The 22,855-nt window shown below is 40.7% G+C and overlaps 1 protein-coding gene across 7 annotated transcripts in view; it reads right to left on the reverse strand.

The window, feature by feature from the left end:
- The window catches only part of st3gal3b (ST3 beta-galactoside alpha-2,3-sialyltransferase 3b), a 51,507-nt gene extending 29,596 nt beyond the window's left edge, over positions 1–21,911 (reverse strand). The window contains exons 1-7 of one of the 7 annotated variants that reach the window (XM_073491212.1): positions 21,811–21,911; positions 14,529–14,668; positions 11,642–11,798; positions 5,162–5,224; positions 4,634–4,675; positions 2,767–2,809; positions 1,070–1,162 (exon numbers count right to left, since the gene is read on the reverse strand). In XM_073491212.1, coding sequence (XP_073347313.1) covers positions 1,070–1,162; positions 2,767–2,809; positions 4,634–4,675; positions 5,162–5,224; positions 11,642–11,759 — 359 coding nt within the window. In that variant the 5' untranslated portion in view covers positions 11,760–11,798; positions 14,529–14,668; positions 21,811–21,911. Of the gene's footprint in view, positions 1–1,069; positions 1,163–2,766; positions 2,810–4,633; positions 4,676–5,161; positions 5,225–11,641; positions 11,799–13,726; positions 13,748–14,528; positions 14,927–21,036; positions 21,097–21,810 lie in introns of those variants that run through there. The other 6 variants (XM_073491214.1, XM_073491213.1, XM_073491211.1 and 3 more) reach the window with 6 other exon arrangements.
- Between the last annotated feature and the right edge of the window lie 944 nt (positions 21,912–22,855).

A 22,855-nucleotide genomic window follows, 5' to 3' on the forward strand; every position in this document is an offset into this window, starting at 1 on the left:
CGGCGGGGGGTTCTGTGTTGTATAGAACTTTGATCCGACACGTGCGGCTGATTAGAGGAAGTCATTACGAGGGAGGACATTGTTAACACATAGCCTTTCAGATATGTGGAGGGCAGCTCCGCAAAACACCTCCGTCTGTCTTGTTAACCAGCGCTGCGATTTACAGCCGACAGTGTAGTTGATGGCGTTTCCCTTTCAAATAGAATACTTGAGCAGAATATCACACAGGCTGGGAAAGAAGACGACTTTACTTCTTGTGTATCGGAATTTGTTGTTGAACTTTTGTGCCGTCTTTATTTCCCATCTACAGCTTTGAACATAATTCAGCATCTTCAGGCTAAAGATACATTGGGTTCAATACTTGGGGTTGGCATACAACTAGTTCAAGTACTGCATTGAAGTGCCATGGGCTATTGTTCAGCAATGTGGTAAATTGCCCCTCTATTAGCTTAGCTCCAAGAATGCTGCTGGGACAATGCCCTATAGATCGGGCCGAGATGGGCGGCAAATAGATGCTAAGAGAGAAATCAAAAGATCTAATGACATCAGAGAGGGCCGTGGAGGATTGTGTGTACTGTGTGGGCTGGAAACCAGGAAGCTCGTGATGAGTCAGGACAGTCAGTTGGTTGGTGTCGTTCATAGAGAAAGCCTCTAAGGCTCTAGGATGCGATAGGAGAAAGGATGGGAGACCTTGTACTCGGGTGACAAAGGTTCTTTTGTGTAACAGGGGGATCACAAGGACACAGACAGGGTTTTGTGGTGGGGGAAAAAGATGATAGAACATGATTGAAAGTTGATTGGACAGGAATGTGGGGGCTTCTCTGTTTCTGACTCAAATCCCTCAAGGCCACGCCGGCTTGAGGAGTGACATCATGTGCCGTGGTATGCTCGAGTAACAGTTTTAGCTTTTCTCCGGCTGACATCCAATTAAAATGATTTGTTTGTGAAGCTCTCAGTTTTGTATGCGAAGTTCTTGGAGCAAGTTTCAAAGGAGTCTGCCTGCATCGGATGCTTTATCTCCATACTGTAATGTGGAAATACATGTAAAACAAAGAGCAATCGTTCTCACTTAGGATAGATGGTGGTCATCTTTGCTGCTGCGTATCCCGGCTTGCACACTCCTTCACTGAGGTTGCCATACTTGTATGCCAACTCTGGTGGCCTGTACATGAAAAAAACAGAGAGGGCGATTAATCAGACACATCATGACAACAGATTATCAATTATACAGACACATTTCTAAGCTTCAAAAACTGAGCTTGTCAAACAATCTGTTTGAGAGACAGGGGAAAAAAACGTAGTTGCTTAGGAAGTTGGAGAACTCTGCACCAGCTCTATCACCTTGTGTGTGGCAACACAAAACAGAGGGGCCTTGTTTAAATAATCACACTGGCAGTGCTAAAACTAGGAACCTCCCGATTACTAGCATGATCATTAATAACCTGATGTATGCAGTGAATCTAGTTCAAATAAACAGGGAGAAGGGAGAGACATCCAAGACTTAGCACTGCATGAAATCAGAGTTGGCATGAGAAGAGGCTTGACTGCAGCTTGCTTGTGCATCTACTATACTGATCAAATATATTTCAATATGCAGGAATTATGATGGAATGTAACCATGTACATTTATTCATGAGCTGTATTTATGTAGACAAATTATTTTTTAAATGTATGTATAATTTACTTTTAAATGTATTATTGATACCTAAGCACACTTAATATCACATACTTAAAGACTTTTGCTCTGCGCATGCATGACTTTCACTTTTACACATGTAATATTTTCACACAGCATCTTTACTTGTACTCAAGAATGACTTTTGGGTACTTTTTACAACACTGGCTCCGATGCTGTTCACTTGCAGCTTGGCCTTAATTGGCCTCAAGCTGATTCGTAATTTGGTGGGAATGAAATCTAGTGGGCACTGTTCAATCACTCAGACCACCAGCAGGAATAAATTGCCCAAATCACAAAACTAATATACCTCAAGATGAATTGCACTATTGTATGCATATGCTCTAATAGAGTAATTAATGATACTGTAGATATAATGTAAGGAGCTGTATTAAATAAACTGAACCCATGTGAGAACCACCTCTAAGTGTGTGCTGACACAGTGCTTACAGTGTGTGTGCAGAGTGTGGAAAGACGTGCCCTGCAAGAGTCCGGCTGCTGATGGCAGCATATGATTATTGCCTCCACTGGTAATGGGAGGCCCAGAGAGAGGGGCCTTATCGTGGCAGTTCAGTGCAAGAGTGTCAAACCAATTCAGGGAATTATACACATATCAGCGGACACGCTGACACAATGACGGCTGCGTAATGACTCAACGTAACATGTTCTCGCCCTGACAAACCACAGCCGCTCTGGAATAAACGGGAACACACCAACTACATCTCGGCTCACACAAATCTCTTAATGTATTACTGCGACGGCCGATTAAATCTGCACATTCGTCACCAGGTTTTGGTTAGGTCTCCAATGAGATGCTGTGTTTATTTTAAAAAAAATCAAGAGAGATTAATAGGCCGAAGGTTTACATTTTAATGTTTTGTGTTTCCCTGCTGATCAAGCGGAACCTGTATGAGTAAGTGTTCAGTGGAACAAGCTGTAAAACATATTTAAACTAATGGAGTCAAAGTCTAACTGGGAATCCAGCTGTTCTAAATACAACAAGGTCGAAATATCACACAGTATATGATGGAGAACTGCCAAACATGTTACATTAAATGGCGGAAAGGTTTACTAGAAGGAGGTGTACTCACAGTTTTGTGTCCAGCTGCAGCAGGAAACCCTGCTTATCATACACTGGAGAAGAAAGACAAAAACAGAGACGGAAATTTGTTAGCACGCTGGTCACAAAGCACATAGATACAAAGCACTGGTGTCTTTGTCGTTGAAACTTTATGTAGTTGGATCATTAGCTGTGGTCATCCAATCTACATAATTTCAACTATCAGCTCATTAGCTGTAGCTGTGATCAACCTGTGCATCTTCACAGGAAAAACAATATGGCAGATGTAAAAGAAAAGAAGCATTAGAATTAAGGATTTTTGCGACAAACAAGCAAGGTTAAGGAGAAGCCAGCCAAAAACGATCTGTTGAGTTTAAAATAAAGTTAGAAAAGACGTTAGAGATCACCTATGGACAACCAAAGAGGCAGCCAATAGGTGCCTGGTGAAGCGCTGAAGCACAGAAAACTAGGATATGGAGAAATGAGAACTTCATTCTGAGTGGTGTCATATTTTATAATGATGATTACAGGCAGGTGTCCATAAAACAATTAACATGTTATATTAATTTCTGTCTGTTAAATGCTGTAAAAGCTATCTAGCATGACAGAGCATTAGTTCAAAGTAGGAAGAGCGTGGTATTACTCCTGTGGTGGGGATCTTGTCTTCACAGAGAAGCTGGAGGAGAAAGATAAAGAAACAAAGGACAATGGGAATGCGTGACGGCTGGTTAGGGAAGGATCCAAGCACTGCCCTGGAGGATGAGGACTTTGCCATAGCAGCCAAGATGAGTGAGTGTGTGTGTGTTTCTGCTGAGAAGCGTAAAGCAGCCAGAGGGCCAAGTCGACAGCTCGGGAGAAATTAAAGCGGCAGGATCCTACCAGTAAGACAAATGTTGGTCTGTGGAACCTTACAGAATTATACACCAGAACTCCTGCAGACTCACTCGCCAACCATTTGTTACTGAGCCAAAACAACAGAGGGCACTGTTGTATCACACAGCAGCTTCATGTGGAGGACCATGGTTGAGCAGATGTTTCACTCCCCACTAGTTGCCATGGGTACCAAATTCGGTATTTTAGTACTATAACGACTTGGATTTTTTTCCCATCAGTGGCAGATCTGGTAGGCCAAGTTGGCTGATTTTTTGAAAGTGTTGCTAGCGTCCCAGCCCAAATGTGGCTGCTGAAGTATTGCAGGATTTTAAAGGAACAGTTCAGCCAAAACTAAAATTTCAGTGATTATCTGCTCACCCTCATGCCAAAAGAAAGTCAGGTGGAAAGTTTTGTAATCCACAAAACATTTCTGAAACATGCAGCATTCTCCTAAATAACTGAAAAAGATGGGGACTTGTTTGAAGACATTAAAAATACAACTGAAAAAAACATAAATAATGTAACCCAAGTGTCCAGAAGCTCTGAGATCTGAAAATTTGATTTGAAAAGAGCTTACTTACACCCTTTTTTAGGGCAAAATTATGGTCTGAAGCTAAAACTTTTTGCTTAGCAGCTACAGTGAAAAATTAATCTTAAAAAAGGGTTCAAACAACATCTTTTCAAATCCTCTGGAGACTTGGATTATGTCGGACAAGATGTATTGAGCCATTTTGTTTTGTCTTTTTGGCTGTTTAACATTTTATAACAAGTCCCAATCTACCTCAGTTGTTAGGAAGAATGCTACACTGTTGTACACTACACACTGTTTGGCTGCAAGGCTCCAGAAATTGTTTGTGGATTACAAAACTTCACCAGATTTTTCATCTGTATGGGGGTGAGTTGATAATGACAGAATTTTTGTCTTTGGGTGAACTGTTCCTTTAAAAAAGGCCCTATCATTTTCTTTCAAAATGGCAGAGGTACAGCAAGTAGGGGGGTTCGATTGGTGGGAGCTGCAGATGTACCTGAGCCTACTATTCGTCCCACGGCGATGTCCGTTTCCAGCTCTGAAACACAAAATGGTCAGTTAGCACTGTTTGAGGTCAGTCTGTTACGGCAGCATCGGGCTTGAATATAAAAGCCAACTGCAAATGTCAGACATAACAAAGGAAGAAGAGGTGGGGGAGGAGGAGGTTAATAGCTTTAATCCCAGTAGGCTGAATTATAAATCTCAATTAATTCAAACACAGTAAATCCAATGAAGTGGAAAATTAAGAGCAGAAAGCCCCCATTGAGTCTTTGTGGTTATTATGGAAGTGGTACACAGAGTTACCCATAAGGACTGAATGAGTGAATGAGCACAAACATTTTTTAGATTAAACCAACAAAAAATTTTTTTAAAAAGATGATAGGTAGTTGTAAGTGGTAAAATGGAAAGCTTTCATTGTTGAGTTAGCAGAGATTATTCTCCATGGAAAAAAACAGCCCAGTTTAAAATCATCCGATTCCCAACAGTCACCCAGTATAAATGGGCAGAGTCTCAGTGCCTCTACCTGGAATTCTTTTCACTTCAGCCACTTTAGTCAGCACTACAGTTGTCTCTTCTGCTTCACCCTCTGAAAACAAAAGGGGGTTAAGACACTGAATAAAGATCATGACTGTAGAGCTGTGGAAGCAACTATTAACCACAAAACTATTAACCAAGACCAAAGTACTCAGAATATTCAAAAGTATGTTTTCAACATCAGCTGCAGCAGAACACAGACCGTGGCTACGCACAAAAACAGATGCACACAAAAGGCGGACAGAGAGACAGAAAGAAGCAAAAACATCAAAGGTTTCATACTCATCCTTCTGTGTCTAAGTAGTGCCATTCATAGCAGAGCTACAATACAGTATAAACTGACTACACACATCTGTCAAGATGTGTTGACAGCTGTGACAGACCCACAGTAAATGGCTGTGACTTACTCTTAAAAATTGCTTAAAGCTGACTTTATTGTGCTAAGATTTTGGCAGTTGCCGCATTTACCATTTGACTTTCCCTCTCAGATTAATCACTATATTTTTTTTTTAACCAAACAGAAGAAACTGAGGGCATTAAACTAAGAAGAGAGTTAGCTTCAAACAAAAACCACACAGGTTTTAGAGAAAAGGAAATGAAAAATGTCTCTCTTGCCTCTATTAAAATAATCAGAGGACAGCTGCCATGTCAATTCATCCAAATGTTGATGATTAACTATGACAAAAGCTACAAAGTCCTCTTCAAAACAGAACAAGAACAACAAGTGCTCCTTGTGACAAAAAGACAGCAAACCATTCTGCAAATGTGAATTGCTGTACAAAAATGTGTTCTTCATAACAGGCTGCAAACACAACGCAACCTGCCTATACGGGGTTCTGGCAGATCCAATTCCCCAATTAAACCTTCATTTCTGTTCCAGATGAAACTGTAGAAGCGCATGAACACTTCAGCTCTGAGACAAGGAAAGGCAATCGCTGATGTTGAAAACCAGACTGGGGAATATTGAGAGCACACTGCTGAGCAACTGCTGACCTTATACTGCTAACGAAGGACTGAAAATAACAGGAAAGGGAATCCCACTTCAAAAGATCATGTATCTTTATGGTAAAAACATTCTTCGGAATATATTATTAAAAGTCTCACACCGAGAATCACTATTAGCAGACAAAGTGATTTATATCAAAACAACAACAACATGATGTGTTATTTCAGACAGTAGTTTAGGGGTGAAATCACCAGGGTTGAAAGCTGTGCTTTCTTCACTACTGCTGTCATGTCAGCAGCTTGACTGGTGGAACAGATTCATTTCTCACCCTGCAAGTGTTAATTTAAAGTGTGATTGAATCACCATCAGGTGGTGTCCCTGTTACTATTAGCGAATGAAACCACTGTAAGTGACTGGGCTGTTATGAGGCTTTGAATTCAAAAGAAATTGGCTGAAACTGCATTATAAAAACAACTTTTTACAAACATTGAAGATGACAGGTTTCAAACAAGTGTTGGTCAATCTGTTTGGAACAACTCCATCAGGAGACTCAAAACACAAAACGGTCTTGAAAAAGTGATGATTGTGGGATCAGTGCATGACAGGCCATGTCCACATGAATCTGGTTAAATCGTGTGCTAAGAAAAAATAAATGTGACCTGTTTAATTATATTTTCCTGACAACTGAGCAAACTCCATCTGCTGAGTGAAAGCCACCAGATGTAGCTAAAAGTTCTGGACAAGGTCCAGTCAGTGGACCTTGTTCAATATTACTGCAGCCCTTATCTGGAAGCATAATAACTCTACTTGATTTCAGCAGTTTGAATATTTTTCACTGCTGCATCTTATTCTATCACTGGTAGTGTTCATCAATATTACGCAAGACTGAAACTGCCAATATCTGAAATAAATAAACAAATGGCTCAATAAATCAATTAATATGACATTAAATGCACCGAATAAATACGTAAATAAAAAGTAATAAATCAATTTAAAAAATGTAAATTTATGGGGGGGAAAAATAAATTGTTGTATTAACACAAAAGTAAAGAAATATGGAGGCAAATTAAAGCAGAAATAGCAATTCATGTCAGATTTTATGAATTAATTAAGATGATTACTAATTAATTACCATTTTTGGTGCATTTAATTAATTTAATATTAATTTATTCACTGAGCCATTTATTTATTTATTTATTTATCTGATATTAGCAGTTTCAATCCTCCATAAAATTTAGCCAAATACTCAATTTAGTTGTACCCACTAACATGTCTTTCTTTCTCTTTTTAAACGAACACTAAAGTAGTGATCTGATTGCATTGATTTCTGCTCTTCTGCACTGGGAAAGTCGATCACCGTTTTATATTCGCAAAGTTATCTCACAACATGAACACAGATCAATGACTATAGCTGTATTGTAATTGGCTATATTGACCCTCAAAAGAAGCGACAGTCACAACAAGCTTGAGGCAATAGAAAGTTTGCATCATTAACCACAAGAGCTCCTATTATGTCTGTGTCAGTAAATACCCTGGCATTACACGTCCAGCTGCATCATACGGGCAGACAAAACAAGCTGTTTTTTAGGTTTTATCACAGCAGTTCAGCAGGCTGTGTCAATATATTTTGCCATAGCAGCACAGGCTTTAATTATGGTCTCAGAGTCAAATGAGACAGAAAAAAAACAACCAGAGAGGGAAGCTAACAAGCACTTGTTGTGTGTCCACCACAGCAGTTCTTGACCATGTGAACAGAGAGCACCACTGGAGCAGCTACAGTAAGTACAGGGAACTATATATGGTGGAAAAAATGAAGACTGTTGTTGAGAGAACAAAGGCGAAGTGGACAGTCCCCCCTAATCACTCCAGCCTCGCAAGAGTCAAACATCCACTCCAGCTGACAGAGGAATGACAACAGTCACATGAACCCACTCTGAAACTGACACTCCAAGATAGCAAGGCTGAGTCGAAAGATATCAGAATACAAATGGCCAAAGGAAATGCAGTCTTTAGTAGAAAAAACAGACAAAAATCCAACCAAAAGAAGGAAAAACAAATAAACAGAAGAGGAACAGAATTCAACATTAATGTGACCAATGACTTCAGACATTATAACTTAAAAATACCCTCTAAACATGCATTAAGGCATACATTAAAAATTCTCCAGTGTATGTCGGACATGGTTTTTGCAAAAAAATAATAACAGTACAAAAGGTATAATGATAACCGCAATAAAATCCTTATATTTGCACCTGCTCCTTCTCCCTCATCGACACAAGACGTCTCCTACATCACTATTAATTCTGTTCTCAGTGTCTGTGCACTGGAGGCCTCTGGTCTCAGCATGACATATATGCTGATTATTGGACCAGGATTAGCTTCCAGACCATTTGTGCTGTCAGAAATTGTGCACATAGGCCCGCCCCTTACAATTTTGAATGAGCACACAGAAAACTGGCTGAACCTATAATATTTTACACAATGAAGCTCAAACGTTCAACTGTAGGAACAAGAAAAACATTTTTGACTGGAGGGGGACTTTAAACAATTCTGGGTAAACTTACATAAAACAGGGGCTTAAGAAGAAGAACAGAACAGAGAACAAACTCTCTGAATTTGCTGACCAGCTGGTGGATCTGCATACAGCAGCTGACTAAACAGCTCCTGTCATAGCCCACAGTGATAAGCCCCACACACATCCACACTTTCTACAGGCAGTTTGCTTTTCAGGGAAGAAGAAGAAGAAGAATCTTTAGTTGTCATTAACAATCATACTACTACAGCATAGTGATGCTTGTTCTCTCACCCAGGGACCAACTCCAAATCTAAGTAAGAGATTCGACCTAATATATATGTTTTGATGGTGGTGGAAACCTGAGCATGAGGAGTAACTCCACGCAGAAAGGCCCTGCCCAACTGGGAATCAAACCCAGAACCTTTCTACTGTGAGGCAACGGTGCTAATCATTGAGCCACTGTGCTGCAGGGGCACAAACTTGTTTATATTTCTCAGGGATGTTATATCCCAGTGCGTCTCAAATGTGATTTCTGCTTAAAGAAGTCAGACATAAATAAACCTTTAGTAAACATACACTAGAGCTATCAAGCAATGAATGCCTGGTAGAACATAAGATTTTATGTTTTGTTCAATTTATCAAAACTTAAATACATGCCTATAAAAGTAAAAACAAAAAAAGGTACAGGATGACTGCAGACATGCTCTTAATGATGTATATGATGAACACGGCATAAGCGTCTGTCGAGCAGCGACTGAGTCTCTAACACTGTAAATCAAGAATGGGGGAGAGAGATTATCCAGATTTGATCCTCTCAGTGAGACAGCATAGCTAAGCTGACCACGTCGGAAGGAGGGCAGGAAAGACCATCCACATGTTCATCTCTCCCCTCTGACCGGCTCTAAGCCAAACATCTGGCACCAGAGTAATGCAGACAGCCAATATTTCTCACTGCTTTGTGCCCCTGAACACACAGCTTGAGAAATCGCTGTGATATGGATCAAACCAAAGATCATCTGCGCTGTCATGTTTAGTTTTGCACTCCCAGTTATGTGGGAAAAACTACAACAGTACACCACAAAACGTGTAAGAGGTGCAGAGCAAGAGTTTAAAATGGGATGGAACAGAGTTGCTTCATGTTTGTAGGACCTGGACCAGGCAGGATTGAGTTAGAATGGTGGGTGCAGCATTTTCACAATGAAAGAACAACGACTGGTCAGACACATTTGAAGCGTATTCACCTTACAGACTGTAACATTGCTGAATTCCTCCATCTGATTCAGTATGATCTTGTGACTTCACATAGTTCTGTTATGCTGGAGCTCAGTGTTCAAATATAACAGAATATTTTACAGGTAGAAAATCAATGCTTGCACCCACTGGCGTCTGGCACATAAGGCAAGCGAAATCTGAAATCCTATTCCTCCTCACAGTGGGAGCAATGCTAGAGAGCAGCGAAAGAAAGTAATGGCACCTGGGAAGAAGAGCATCCTCAGCTCTCTCAGTGGCTTCCTAAGAGGTCAAAAGTTATTTTGAATTATGTTTGACTCCACAGCTCAAGGACTTTGCAGAAACATTACTTTTGTCCTGTTTAGACAAAGATGCCCCTTTTCAAACGTGACATCGCCATGTAAAGCTTAGATTTAAGGATTTAGATACATAGCTGAACTGAGCTTATGACAAATAATCAGCCGCTGATAGGTGGCACTGAGGACAAATCATTAATCATCATATCACCGACCAGAAGCATAATCCCTCTAACTGAAATCAGTGACTGTATTTTTGCATCATACAGACAGCAGGTGGGCAAATATTGGACATTCCTCAGTCAGCCTAAGACTTAACTAAACGGGTTAAAAGAATCCTTGGTAAACTTTACATTATAGCCAATGTGAAGTTATAAAAAGACACAACACAAAGGAGTTTAACATTCTTCTACTAGATTTACACCTCAGACAGAATGCTGTCTCTCTAGCTAGGCTCGTGATCATGTTCAAAACACTGACATTTGTGTTTTCTGTGCCAAATGCTGCTCCATGAGAATGTTTTCCTAGAAAACAGACTCTGTAGGGGGCAGAGGCAAGTACGTGTCAAGCTTGTTTGAGAGAAATCTTTTAGCCCCCTCTGCTGGATTTTGACAGCTGCTTCAGGTCGGCCACATAGTATGACATAATTTTCCTCCTCAGTTTACGGCTTGACCACATATTTTGCCCCAAGAAATATTTCTTTGTGAGCCAAATTGTAATACATGTATCCAAGTCTATCATCATAACTTTGCTAAATAAGGACTCAAAAATTCAGACAGACAATCTTAAAAAGGAAATCATAGTTAGTCATAACCAACAACCAACTATACTAAAGCTGGAAAGTGGAAGAAGGCCTTCCCAGCATGTTATGGAGAGCATTGCGAAATTGCCTTTTTATTTTTGTAAGTTTGGGTTTCATCATCTGAGTGTGGAAATCTCAAAATATCACTTCCTCCCATCTAGAAAGGTAGGCTGTGTAAGACAGAGTCAGAAAAGGCTTTCATCTATTTGGTTACCACATAGGTATTCCTGCTGTAGCCAAGGTAGATGGCTGTCGATTGATCTCCATCTGTGAGACAACCCACAAGGGCTGGTTTTAAGTAGCAGAGATGGGGCGACAAACACTGGATGTACAAGAAAATCTGATTAAACTCGCCCCACAACATCCGTTGCTCTGGTGAAGTGAATGAAAAACTAATTTAATATCAGGGTAAGACAGGATTTGAGGCGCCAACATATAGTTTGACATACTAACATAATGGTTCAACATAGTATAAAAAAAACAAAAAACATTGAAATAGACAGACAGTTGACTGGCATTCAGCACAGAGAGGCAGACAGAAAACAGACAGGTGTCAAACATATCTGCTCAATAAAACAGTTAAAATACGTGCAGGTCTCAAACCCACTCTGGGCTATGACAGATGGATAGTCAGGTGATGAATAAATGTCACAAACAGTCAGAATAGAGAGGTCACTTACGAGTCTTCTGGCCCCATACGTGTAGATGTAGCTTCCCGGAGGAGTAGTAAATAAAGCCCAAGACCAGCATGGGGCACAGGACGAACAGCAGCTTGTGTGTGGGCTTCATGGTCTTCATGGTCTTCAGTCATTCACATGGCACCATCCAGGTCATCACCTGGAATGACAACGAGGAGACAGGGACACGGCATATTTACACCACCCGAAAGAGAAATACATCTGTCAGCCGCAAGGAAACAAAACTGACAAACAGAGCAATAACAGAGCGTGAGAGGAGAGAGGAACACACACACAAACATGCACAGGGAGGGATTGGGGAAGGAGGGAAAAGGTGGAGTCAGAAATGAGGAAGGTTGGAGGAAAACAGACAAATTAAGAAAAGGTTTGTAAATAGCAGAATATATTGGATGGAAGGTAGTTCTTCTAAGTAAGATCCTTTTTGTTCTGATTCCAAGGCTGAATCTGACATCTCCTCCCTTGGCTACATGGACCATCCTCTCTCCTTGAGGACTATACAATCATGTCTGGAGGACAGTCTTCCGCCATTATAAAAACTACAAGAAAAAAATAATTTCAACATTAGCCTTTTTTAAAGTATTTGTAGTCATTTAAACAGATAGGACTCGTAGTCATGGTGATGGCCACTTCTGCTATGAATCAGCAGTTCAGCAGTTAAAAACACCCAAAAACCAGTATGTTCATCCTTGTTTACAGGAAACCACACCCTCACTGCTGCAGAAAGCCTGACAAGATAAAGGTGGTCCGTGTCACTCATAAATTGTTGTTAGTTCATTCAGTTAACAGTGACACAAAGCTACTGCTCCATTGTGTTTATCAACCTTTACCCACCACCTGCTTCTATCAAGATCTAGATGCACACAATTACACATACATTAAAACCAGCTACACTTAACGCAATGAATCATGTCCATTCTATGTTGCCTGACAGCAGACGAGAAAACCCATTAGCCATCTCTGTGTCTTTGTGGTCTGTTCTGATATGAACAAACTCAGCTAATTGCATTGAGTCTTGTGCAATATCATGGACTGTACCCAGCACCACACCATTGCTTTCAACACCACACATTTTTTTCTTAATCTTGGCATAATCTACAGTTTTCATTAAAATCAGAGCCTGCTAAAACACACCATGCTGTGCAGGCATTCTCAGATGTGACATGTTTAGAAAAATATGTATCAAATTTCATCTGATGCACCTCTGTTTCATCCTGAGAAACTGCTTGAGGCACGTGTAAATGAGGGGCTATGAAGCACAGGGAGCTGTCTGAGCAGAGTTGAGCTCAGATAAGACTGTAATACCTCTGCAAGAGCATGCATTTCAAAAGAGCAGATCGTAATCCACATGAGGCAACAGATGCTTTGCACCACATTAAAAATACTTCTCGTTAATGCTAGCGAGATACATCTCATTGCCTAGGCTTGTAAGTACATTCAACTGCATTTACTGTATAGTTCTGAGCATCAAAATGAGCACAAGCATGCAGCTACTGCGCAGTCAAAACACAGGGTTAAAGGTGCACTATGAAGTCTGGGGGGAGACATTTTAATCAGAAGAGAAAAGCCTTCATTGATTGATTTTTTGTGCCTCAACAAACTAAATAAACAAACACTCTTTGTTTTCATGACTGACTAAACAAACTGATCTTTAAAAAAAGGACAACACAATTTCATACTTTGTTTATATGTGGCAGACCCTGTCACCTTTCTAGCTTCAAACAGTGTTCTGGGGGACCTTATATTCCTCTGAGAACAACTTGTTTATTCAGTAATTTTAAAAAAACAACAACATAATAATCGGAGTTTGAATTAGTACCTCTTTAATATTGTAGATATTAAAATTCAAAGAGTTTGCGTTTCTTCTCCAAAACTACATAGTGCCCCTTTAATTTCCACCTACAGAGGTTGCATTTCTTGCCACAGGCCGTTGTCCAACACCATCAGGCGACAGGAGATTAACAACCAGACTATAATCTTAACAATAACAGAGCAAACAAGTTCATTTAGCAGCTGGATAACGCTTAACCACCACCAGCGCTAGCCCCACAGTGTGGTGTTATAACTTACCACATCATTAAGCAACCGGTTTCAGTAGCAGCCCCGAGTCGACTGCCACCTCATATCACACTCATTTCTTATGCCCGGTTGCAAAGCGTTGTGTTTCAAGCCTTGTCGACGGGTTTCGTCTCTACTTTCACCTCTAAAGTCGTGTAGTTTGCCCGGCCAGCAACGTGACTCGTCGACGGCGAGCGGAGTTGAGCAGCTAGCAGGACAAACATAACGGAACTTTATGGTCCCGCAATTCAACCTCACAGTCAACGCCAGTGTCTCCGCGCACAATGTGTACTCAAAAGATTACCTGCGGGGGTGTTTTGCGTTAAAACAGGCCTGAAGTTGTAAAGCAAAACCACGAACATGAGTGAATTGTTGCCAGACGTTGATACACAGAAAGAAGTAGACGAGACGACAGAAGAATGTGACGCGGCTAGCCGTTACCGCTAGCTTAGCCTGTCGCTATGCTAACAGCGCTACGTTGGCATAGTGGGAGATTCGCCTTGATCCCGTCGGCAGGCCTGCACACCACTGGCTGGGGGATTTTGTGGCCAGACGTGGGCTTAGGTAGAGCAGCAAGCGCTATCAGTGGGCGACACAGTCCTCACATGTAGAATAATAATTATAAAAAAAGATGTGTAAGAACACCAAGAGACCAAAGTGTGACAGGGGAACAATGCTGAGGTAACGGTGAGGAGGACCGTGGACCACCGGCTCGCCTACATTAACCACCACCATCACTGTCGACTGAAAACACGGCGCAGCGACGTCTTTTGCCCACATTTCACCGATCCATCTGAATAACTGAACACATTACCTTTTTTCTTTTCCTCCGAGTCGTCGGGTCAGAAACAAACGCCAGGTCTCAGTTACACGAAGGGATTTGGCCGATAAAACGACCGTTTTCTTCCTCCTCTCCAAGCCATCGTGATGGAAATCCGCGAGAGTGGCCCGGCTCTGTAAACACAAGACGACCACTCTTGACTGACTGCGTGTTTCCCTACAGTCTCACCAGCAGCAGCTCGACTTCGCATCGAGCCTGGCACAATGAGAAAGCACCCCCCCTCTCCATCAACATCAGCAGCAGCTTGTGAGTGTACACCACACGGCTCCGTCAACACGAGGCACCTCTGAGTTATTATGAAGTCCTCCTCCGGTTTTTAACGGAGCTTTAAAGAATGCACCTTTTCATCTGTGTGTTCACGTGGTGTCTCTGTCTGCGCGTCAGCTGTTAGCATCGCATTGTAGGTTTGCTTGTCGCACTTATAGCAGACACATCGACCCCCACTGCACTGTGACAGCTCATCAGCAATAATAGAGATTGCAATAATGTATAGAGCTTGTTGAACCCACTGCCCCATACTGTAATGGTATGTGCCTGCTCAGCACTATTTTGTGATTGACTGTACAGGTGTGACATGTTTCATCCTGCAGCCTAACAGATTATTAGTGTGCAGTCTATACATTCCCAGTGAAACAGCCTGTTTTAGATAAAGGCCCAATTTGTTTGGCAGTGATGGGATGTAACGAAGTACATATACTCAAGTACTGTGAGTAACATTCTGAGGTACTATTTGTTTTATTTTCTTCTACTTTATATGTCCACTCCATTACATGTTGAAGGCACATATTGTACTTTTACTCCACTACTTTAGTTACCAGTTACTTTGCAGATGGCTGGCTGCATCAAAGCCAAAGTAGTGCACTGAATATTTAAAGGTGCAGTAAGTAAGAGTTTTAGTTGAAAGCATAAAAAAAAGTTATCGACAGACTGAAGAGCAGGCTTGAAGTTAGGATGTTTATGTATTATGTTACAGAGATATCGAGGCTACTGAAGTTAGCATGCTAACCAAGGACGTTACATAAAAATCTGGACACGGCGTTGGAGGTGGAGCCAGCATGGCTATAAAATTACCCAGCTCTTTCACGTTGTGTGGCCCATAGAGCGGGTACACAAGATACTTCCACTAACCAAGCCAACTAACTTTAGCGCCCGGCTAGCTTGAGTAGAGATAAAAATAATTTAATTGTGCAGCTCATCTAGACTTTTCCAATTTTTTTGGACCGAAATGGTTTAACTTGTGATTAACTTATTTTTGCATGGGTTGTGACACTCAAAAAAATTCTCCATCGTTTTACAGCCACTTCTTTCACTATGGAAGCTTATGAAAAAAAGTCTTTTGGGCCCCAGTGCATCATGTGAGGTTGTAATTACCCAGTGTGGCCACTACGAAAGTTGGCTTCCAAGCCTGGCGCTCTTCCTGGGGGCTTGATGCCAACCAGTTAACCCCGACCCATCCCAGCCCAAAGCTCCCGTGTTAACGGTGTAAACACCAGCACCTAACCAACCTAATTAGCCAAGCTACAGTTAGGACAGTCAGCACTTAGCAGTTACCCTAATGATACGCTGCCCCTTGTTTGCTTTCAGTATGAATTTGAAGGATGGCCAATTCTTACATATTGCACCTTTAATCAGCAATCGGATAAAATAACACTGATCATCAGAAAAATACTGAATATCAGATCTGCTAAATGGCCAGGTCAATAATCAATCAACCCCTAGTATACAATACGACGTAAAATATATGAGTAATTGAATCATAATAATAATCTTAGAACATTAAAAAAACTAACTTAAATTATCAACAGAATGTGAAGAAATAACAGTTTTGATGTTACAGTATCTATTGTTGTGTTGCAGAGATATGTACTGAAGTTAGCATGCTAACCAGCTAGCCGAGCACTCCCCTGGTGCTACAAGCTCCCATATGTGAGCTTACTAGCTAACAGCAGCTCTAGTTATTGCAGTAAGCTGTTATTCAGGTGATATGCTGCCCACTGTTTGTCTTGAGTATGAATTATTAGTATAATTGTGAAATATGAATGTAATCTGATACTTTCATACTTTTACTCAAGTGCTATTTGTATAGGTGACTTTCACTTTTACCAAAGTAATACTGTATTTTAACACGCTATCTTTACTTTTACTCACATATGACTTTGGGGTACTCTAAACAACACTGTTTCTGGAAATAAAACTTCTTTTCTTGTTTAGTCTTTGGTATTCCATGGTCAGTATTTGTCTAAACTCATATCCAACAGACCATCAATAGACCACCATCCAGTCTTCCACCACTGAGTATCTGCGCCGGTTTGTACTGCTTTCCAGGAAATGTTTAGCTCTAATTATCCCTTAGAGGACTACAAAATAATCATTACCTACACAAGCGTAAGTCCCATTGCTCCATGATGATGATGATACTCCAACCCACAAGCCATAAGTATTCAACAAGCTGTTTTGTGTGCTGTATTTGTGTGCTGTATCCATGGAGGTGGTTTATACCGTCATCATGAAGTCAGAGAACCAAGGTGATCACTGGGAATCACTGCTGATTCAACGCTGATTCAACGCTGACTGCAGTGTCAGAAATAAAATCCCCATAAAATACATAAGAATTTTATGAAACAAAAGAGGAAGGGGAAGAATCAAATGTGTACATCCTTTTAAAGTTTGAATAAAGTTTCCAGCCAAGTATGAAATGGAAAGTTGGATATTGTGTTTGTGCGGAAGGTATAAATAACACAATAATGTAAGTATCACTGTCCTAGATCATGTTGTATACGTGCCACACTCCTAATGGAGCCATAGTCACTGAGGGCTCATCATAAATACTAGGAAACCACTTGTCAAGCCAGGGCATCCATACACATAGGCACAATATTCGCTCTCTTTGCAACAACAACAACAACAGTTCAGGTTTTCAGACACTTTATCTAATATTATCAAGGGATAAAATATAAACACCTTCATTGTTGTTGTATATCTCAAATTTTAAGATTCCTGTCTCATTGCCATCACTGACATACTTTTAAACACATAGTATGTGATTTCATCAATCAAAACAATAACAAAAGACGTAGTTCGATGACATTGTGAAGTACCGGGGATCCTGGGAGTTGTTGTCCTTGTCGTCAAACAACGTGAGTTTTATTGGTTGTAATTTTCTGTTAGTAAGGAAAATAGAAGCGAGGGTACATCATTTTTTGACATTTTGTTTTTGTTTATTTCGTTCATTTATTACGCTAACAGCTGCCATGTATCTGCCAGCTGAGACTACAGGGGCTAACAGACTATAGCCTCTGTCCCGTACAAAGGGACGATGGGTCGGGGCTAGCTAGTGAGCATGCTAACTTCAGTAGACACAATACATAGACGACTTTGCCATCAACACTGTTATTCTTTTCACGTTAGTTAATTTTTAAGGCTTTAAACTAAAATTCTATGTCTGCTATATCTTACAAATTGCTCCTTTAATGCCTAGATGTTACATATTGTATCTTTAACGAGGACTACTTCAACTTTTTGGTGGTCCTCTCCAGTTAATCACTACACGAAAAATATGAGTTGTCATTTCATGTTTCTGTGCAGACAGGCTCAGGCTCATGCACAGAAAATATATTCACCTTCAGTTGTTTTCAAGCAGTCCTCACTACCAGCTGTCAATCTCATTGTTAAGTGTAAGCCATAAAATAAAGAGCAGCGTGAAGAGGTGGTGTGAGATGTTCCCATCAATGTGAACGTGAATTTGTGTTTGTGAAACTTCTAAGAATAGAAGTACTGGTATAAATAACTGAATGACTTATCCTCTGCTAAGATGCTCGATAAATATTGGCTCTGCAGACCTTGTGTCTGGCAGCTCGCAGCAGATTGTTATATGGCAGCAGATCCATAGTCCTGTCCTTCACACCTGCTCGGGTTACTCTGTTAATTCAGTTTTCCTCTCTGATCTTGGGTCTTATTTGAGCCTTGACATTCTCGAGGCCTTGTATCCTGCATAAGCAGTTGTTGGGCTGAGCGCCAAGCTAGGAGACGGCGGGTGGGAGGTGGCGGTTGGTGGGGGCAGTTTTCCGTTTTTTGCCCTGCGAAGAGTGTGGCAGAGTAGCATAGCGATCTATTAATATTAAATCAAGCAGGAAATACAATCTGCTCACCCACTGCTCTCCATCTGGGGTCAGGAGATTAGCAGGAGCCAGGAGAATAAAATACATACACAAGCAAACATTGAAACATGCACACACACATACACAAGCCTATCGAAGTGCCCCGGGATCATGGGCTATTTTCAAAGCTGGCGTGGGACTGGTGGGTTGGCAGCACTTCATGGCCTTTGGTACATGGATCATTCGTTTACATCACAATTGCAAGAGGGAACGATCAATGGCCACAGAACAATGCAAGGAGCTGAAATTTTCCATTCCCTGACTCTGTCCGTTATTTGTTTGTCTGCCAGTAAGGAGCTGTGTTCCTGCAGGGGAAAACCCTGTTTGTTTTAAACGTACACACAGATTGCAATGCTTTCGCTTCACTGTACATCCTGAGTTGAAGCCACATCCGAATTAATTTGATCCTTTGGGGTTTGAGACGCGACTCAATCATTGCACGATTGTGGTTTTCCAGCTTTTCCTCCGTCATGCCCCATTCCCCTAATGCTCTAATTATTTTTGCACTGGCAAGGGTATAAATAACAAACCGGTCTTGGGTGGCAGGTCTGTCCAGATAACGGAAATACATGCTCCAACCAAAATGAAATTCTTCATCCGGAGTGGATTGTGGAATCAGTGCCACTAGCAGAGATACCATCACGTCCATCACTGGAATTGGCATTTCATATCCTTTCAGTGTAACTGTCTGCTGTGCACAAGCTCCCACTCAAGCCCACTCTAGGAACTTAAAGGTACAACAGATCAGTGGGTGTTGGAAATAGTGACATGTTTAGGAAAATGCGAGGTCTTTCATGCACTTGTTTTAATTGTGGCTTTAGATACTGCACTTTAAAAAATAATGCATGGCTCACATGTAAGTGATAATACTGGGAGATAACAGCTGTGCAAAGTTCAGCATCAGGACAGAAGCTCACCAGAGATCGCAAACAGCTTGATAAAATCTGTGCCAACTCTATCCTCTGTGGTCCGCAAAGGCTGAGTAATGAATCCCTCTTGAAAGGAATTTAATCTGGTTTCTTGTCTTTCACCACTGCAAGCTACAGGGCATCATATAACTTAACATGCAAAGAAATCCAAGTGAGCCATACCATTCACAGTGTCTAATGCCTTCACTCCTCAAACAGAGTAAGTAACTAACAGAAGTTTCCATGTTTGATCACATCATGTCCGGTCAAACATGAGTGGAGCCAGACTTTACTGTGGCAAAATAAATAATTGATTGGCGAATCATCTGAATCATAGATGAACTATCTGCTCAATGGCATGGCTTTTGCTCAATCGGGCAGGCAGCAGGAAATAAACAAGCGGCAAAGGGATCCCATACATATAGTTGCAGACCAGAGTGACTGCTTCTGAATGAACAACACTTTCACTTCCCATTTATTTTCGTCATCTACTGTTGTAGACCTATGACCCTGTAAAGATATTTGTCCTTCTTCCTCAACCAGAAGGCACAAAAGTCCCTTTGATGACGCAATAATTTAGCTCAAGGTCTCTTAGAGAAAAACATTAACAGAAAAAATTGTTTTACTTTTCTTTAAAGAAGCAATATGCAAGAATTGGGCACCTTTCCAGATCATACTCAAAACAAATAGCCCTCCTATTTGTTTTGAGTATGAACTTGCTTATCACCAGAGTAGCCGCTAACTGTTGCTTGGTTTGGAAGTGTAGTGTAGCAGAGATGTAGTACCATGGTGCTAGTAGGCTGAATAGTACCTGTGGACAGAACCAAGCTAGTTATTTATCTAACCCCATGACGCTGCTCAGCCTTGCTTCCAATCTTCCCCAGTGGTCACTCGCAGTATTGCAGCGAAAAATTCCCCTTCCGCAAAAGCATTTTTCCCAAAGAGCACATATATATACAAGCAATAGCGTCAATATAAAAGCGATAGCATCAACTATCACTCTTTCTATTATACTATGGAGGTTTCACATTTATAAAACTTTTATATTTGTAAAACCAGCGGGGAAACCACTACCGCATAATGCACAGTATGCACATAATGCCTATCGAGTCAGGAAGTAAACCTGGATGCTTGAAATATTAAACATTATTGGTGGTATTGACTGAGTGGGTAGTGACACATCCAAAAAGCAGTAAAAACAGCAGGTGTGTGTATTCTGCTTTCTCTGCTAATGATACCCATCCTATAAAATAACCGTTATAAGGCAGTCAGAGAGATGAGCTTATGAGGGGATATGTAAAGCAGTCATCACCTTTACAGTCAAGAGTTTCAACACTTAAAAAGGGATCTCATTTATCTTAGCTTTCTCTCTTTATCTATCTAAGGTTATTTGTTCCCTTTCATTCAAACACTTACTCCGTATCTTTCTCCCAGGCATGACTGCATCAAACACATAAAATGTGTTTCTTCAAGTCTCTAATTAAAGCAAACAGAAGAAAGCAAAGGTCGTGGTTATTCAGTAATTAACAGATTAAGGCAATTCAGAAACTAACGTATTGAGCTTAATTGAGTTTAGAGATACTGTGTCCTTCATGGGAAAACTCTACCATTTAAAAGCAATAGTTTGACATTTTGGAAAATTTGCTAACTTGTTTTTCTTGCCAGGAGTTAGAGTGTTGTTATTTTAGCTTAGACTGGAAGCAGGGGGAAACAGCTAGCAAGACTGCCTCCCAGCTCCTCTAACACAATAAATATTATATCGTGTTAGTTTTTATCCATGCACGAAAAGTTTCTCCAGCTCTATAGGTGAAAGTGATATCGATCCTCATAAAATATATCATAAAATACTACATGACTGTAGGACTATACAGGTTTCTTCTGGACTGGACTGCTCACAGAGTCACTTTCTACCTTCCTGAAGCGCACTGGGGAGATTATTTTAAGCCCCACCGTGCCAAGGTCGTGGATTCATCCTTGGCCCACAAATAATTCCTGTTTTTGTTTCGAGTCTTTATCTTTGCTCATGCAGATACCGTATCTTCAGACAGATTACATGGAAAGAACATTCCCACGCAAAAAGAGAAACAAACATCACTTCAAAAGAGATTAAAAAAAAAACCTTCGGACTAATAAATTACATCTCTGTGGTTTATGACATTAAATTTACCTCAAGGTAAAAACAGACATTACCTTTTCAGCTGTGGCTGTCAAGTCCTCAATCCAGAGTCTCAAACAGAAACGTATCGCTGAATGACAGAATAAATGATCGAACACTCGGAAGAGGAACAAACAGACAGGATTTCCTAAAGCGTAAGAGTAAACACAGAAGACACAGTTTGATTTGGTCTCTGTCCTTTTAGCTCTCTCTGCAAACATTAGTTAACCAATAACAGTGAGGATTTGAACGACCGGAAAATGTTGCCAGAGATCATCCCAATTAAACACGAGCAGCACAGTAGAGTTTTGCACAACATTTGTTAACCAGTGACACAATATATAGGAAAACCTCTCTGTCCTGTTACACTTTACAAGTATGGTAAACTATGTGAAAATAACTGTTGTCCGTTGTCTGACCCTTGTCTGGGGATCAAATGTAGCAGAACGTGAAGAGATAAAAGCTGAATTTTGGTACGACCTTTGTACCAGAGGTTAGTGAGCAAACTGCAAGCTTGTTGAAATCAGCTTTGGCAAATTTACCTTTGGGAAATATCTCAAAATGTGGCCTCTGCAGTGATCGAAAAACCCTTCCGACTAAAAAAAAAAAAATGGACGATTTGCTGTGGCATCTCAGTAGGAAACCCCATCATGTCATTCCCACTTGCACTGCATCGTTGGATTGTATTGTTCTAGTTTTTAATGTTAAAATGTTAATGGTTAACATTCTTAAATCTGAACATTTGAATTAAGAAGAATTTGTAAATGTTTTGTTGGTGTAAGATTTCTTATAACATAATAGGGATGAATGCTGGTTTGAGGGGCCTCCTGGAATGTTTTGCCACAACAGACTCTGCCACTGAACATAAGTTTGACTTTAATGCAAACATTGTTTGAACATATCTGTATTCTGAGCTACTGAATGTGGAGACATTTTCAAAGTTTTCACATCTTACTCATTCTTTCCTAGGAGCGAGTGTGAGGCGTAAGAGTAATAAGTTCATCTTGCAAAAATAGCACATGCTGATTATCATGACATTTAAATATTTTACATTACAGCGGTAACTCGACAACCCACAAA

This window comes from Pagrus major, chromosome 21 (assembly GCF_040436345.1).
Source record: "Pagrus major chromosome 21, Pma_NU_1.0".
In the NCBI taxonomy this organism is placed as follows: domain Eukaryota; kingdom Metazoa; phylum Chordata; class Actinopteri; order Spariformes; family Sparidae; genus Pagrus; species Pagrus major.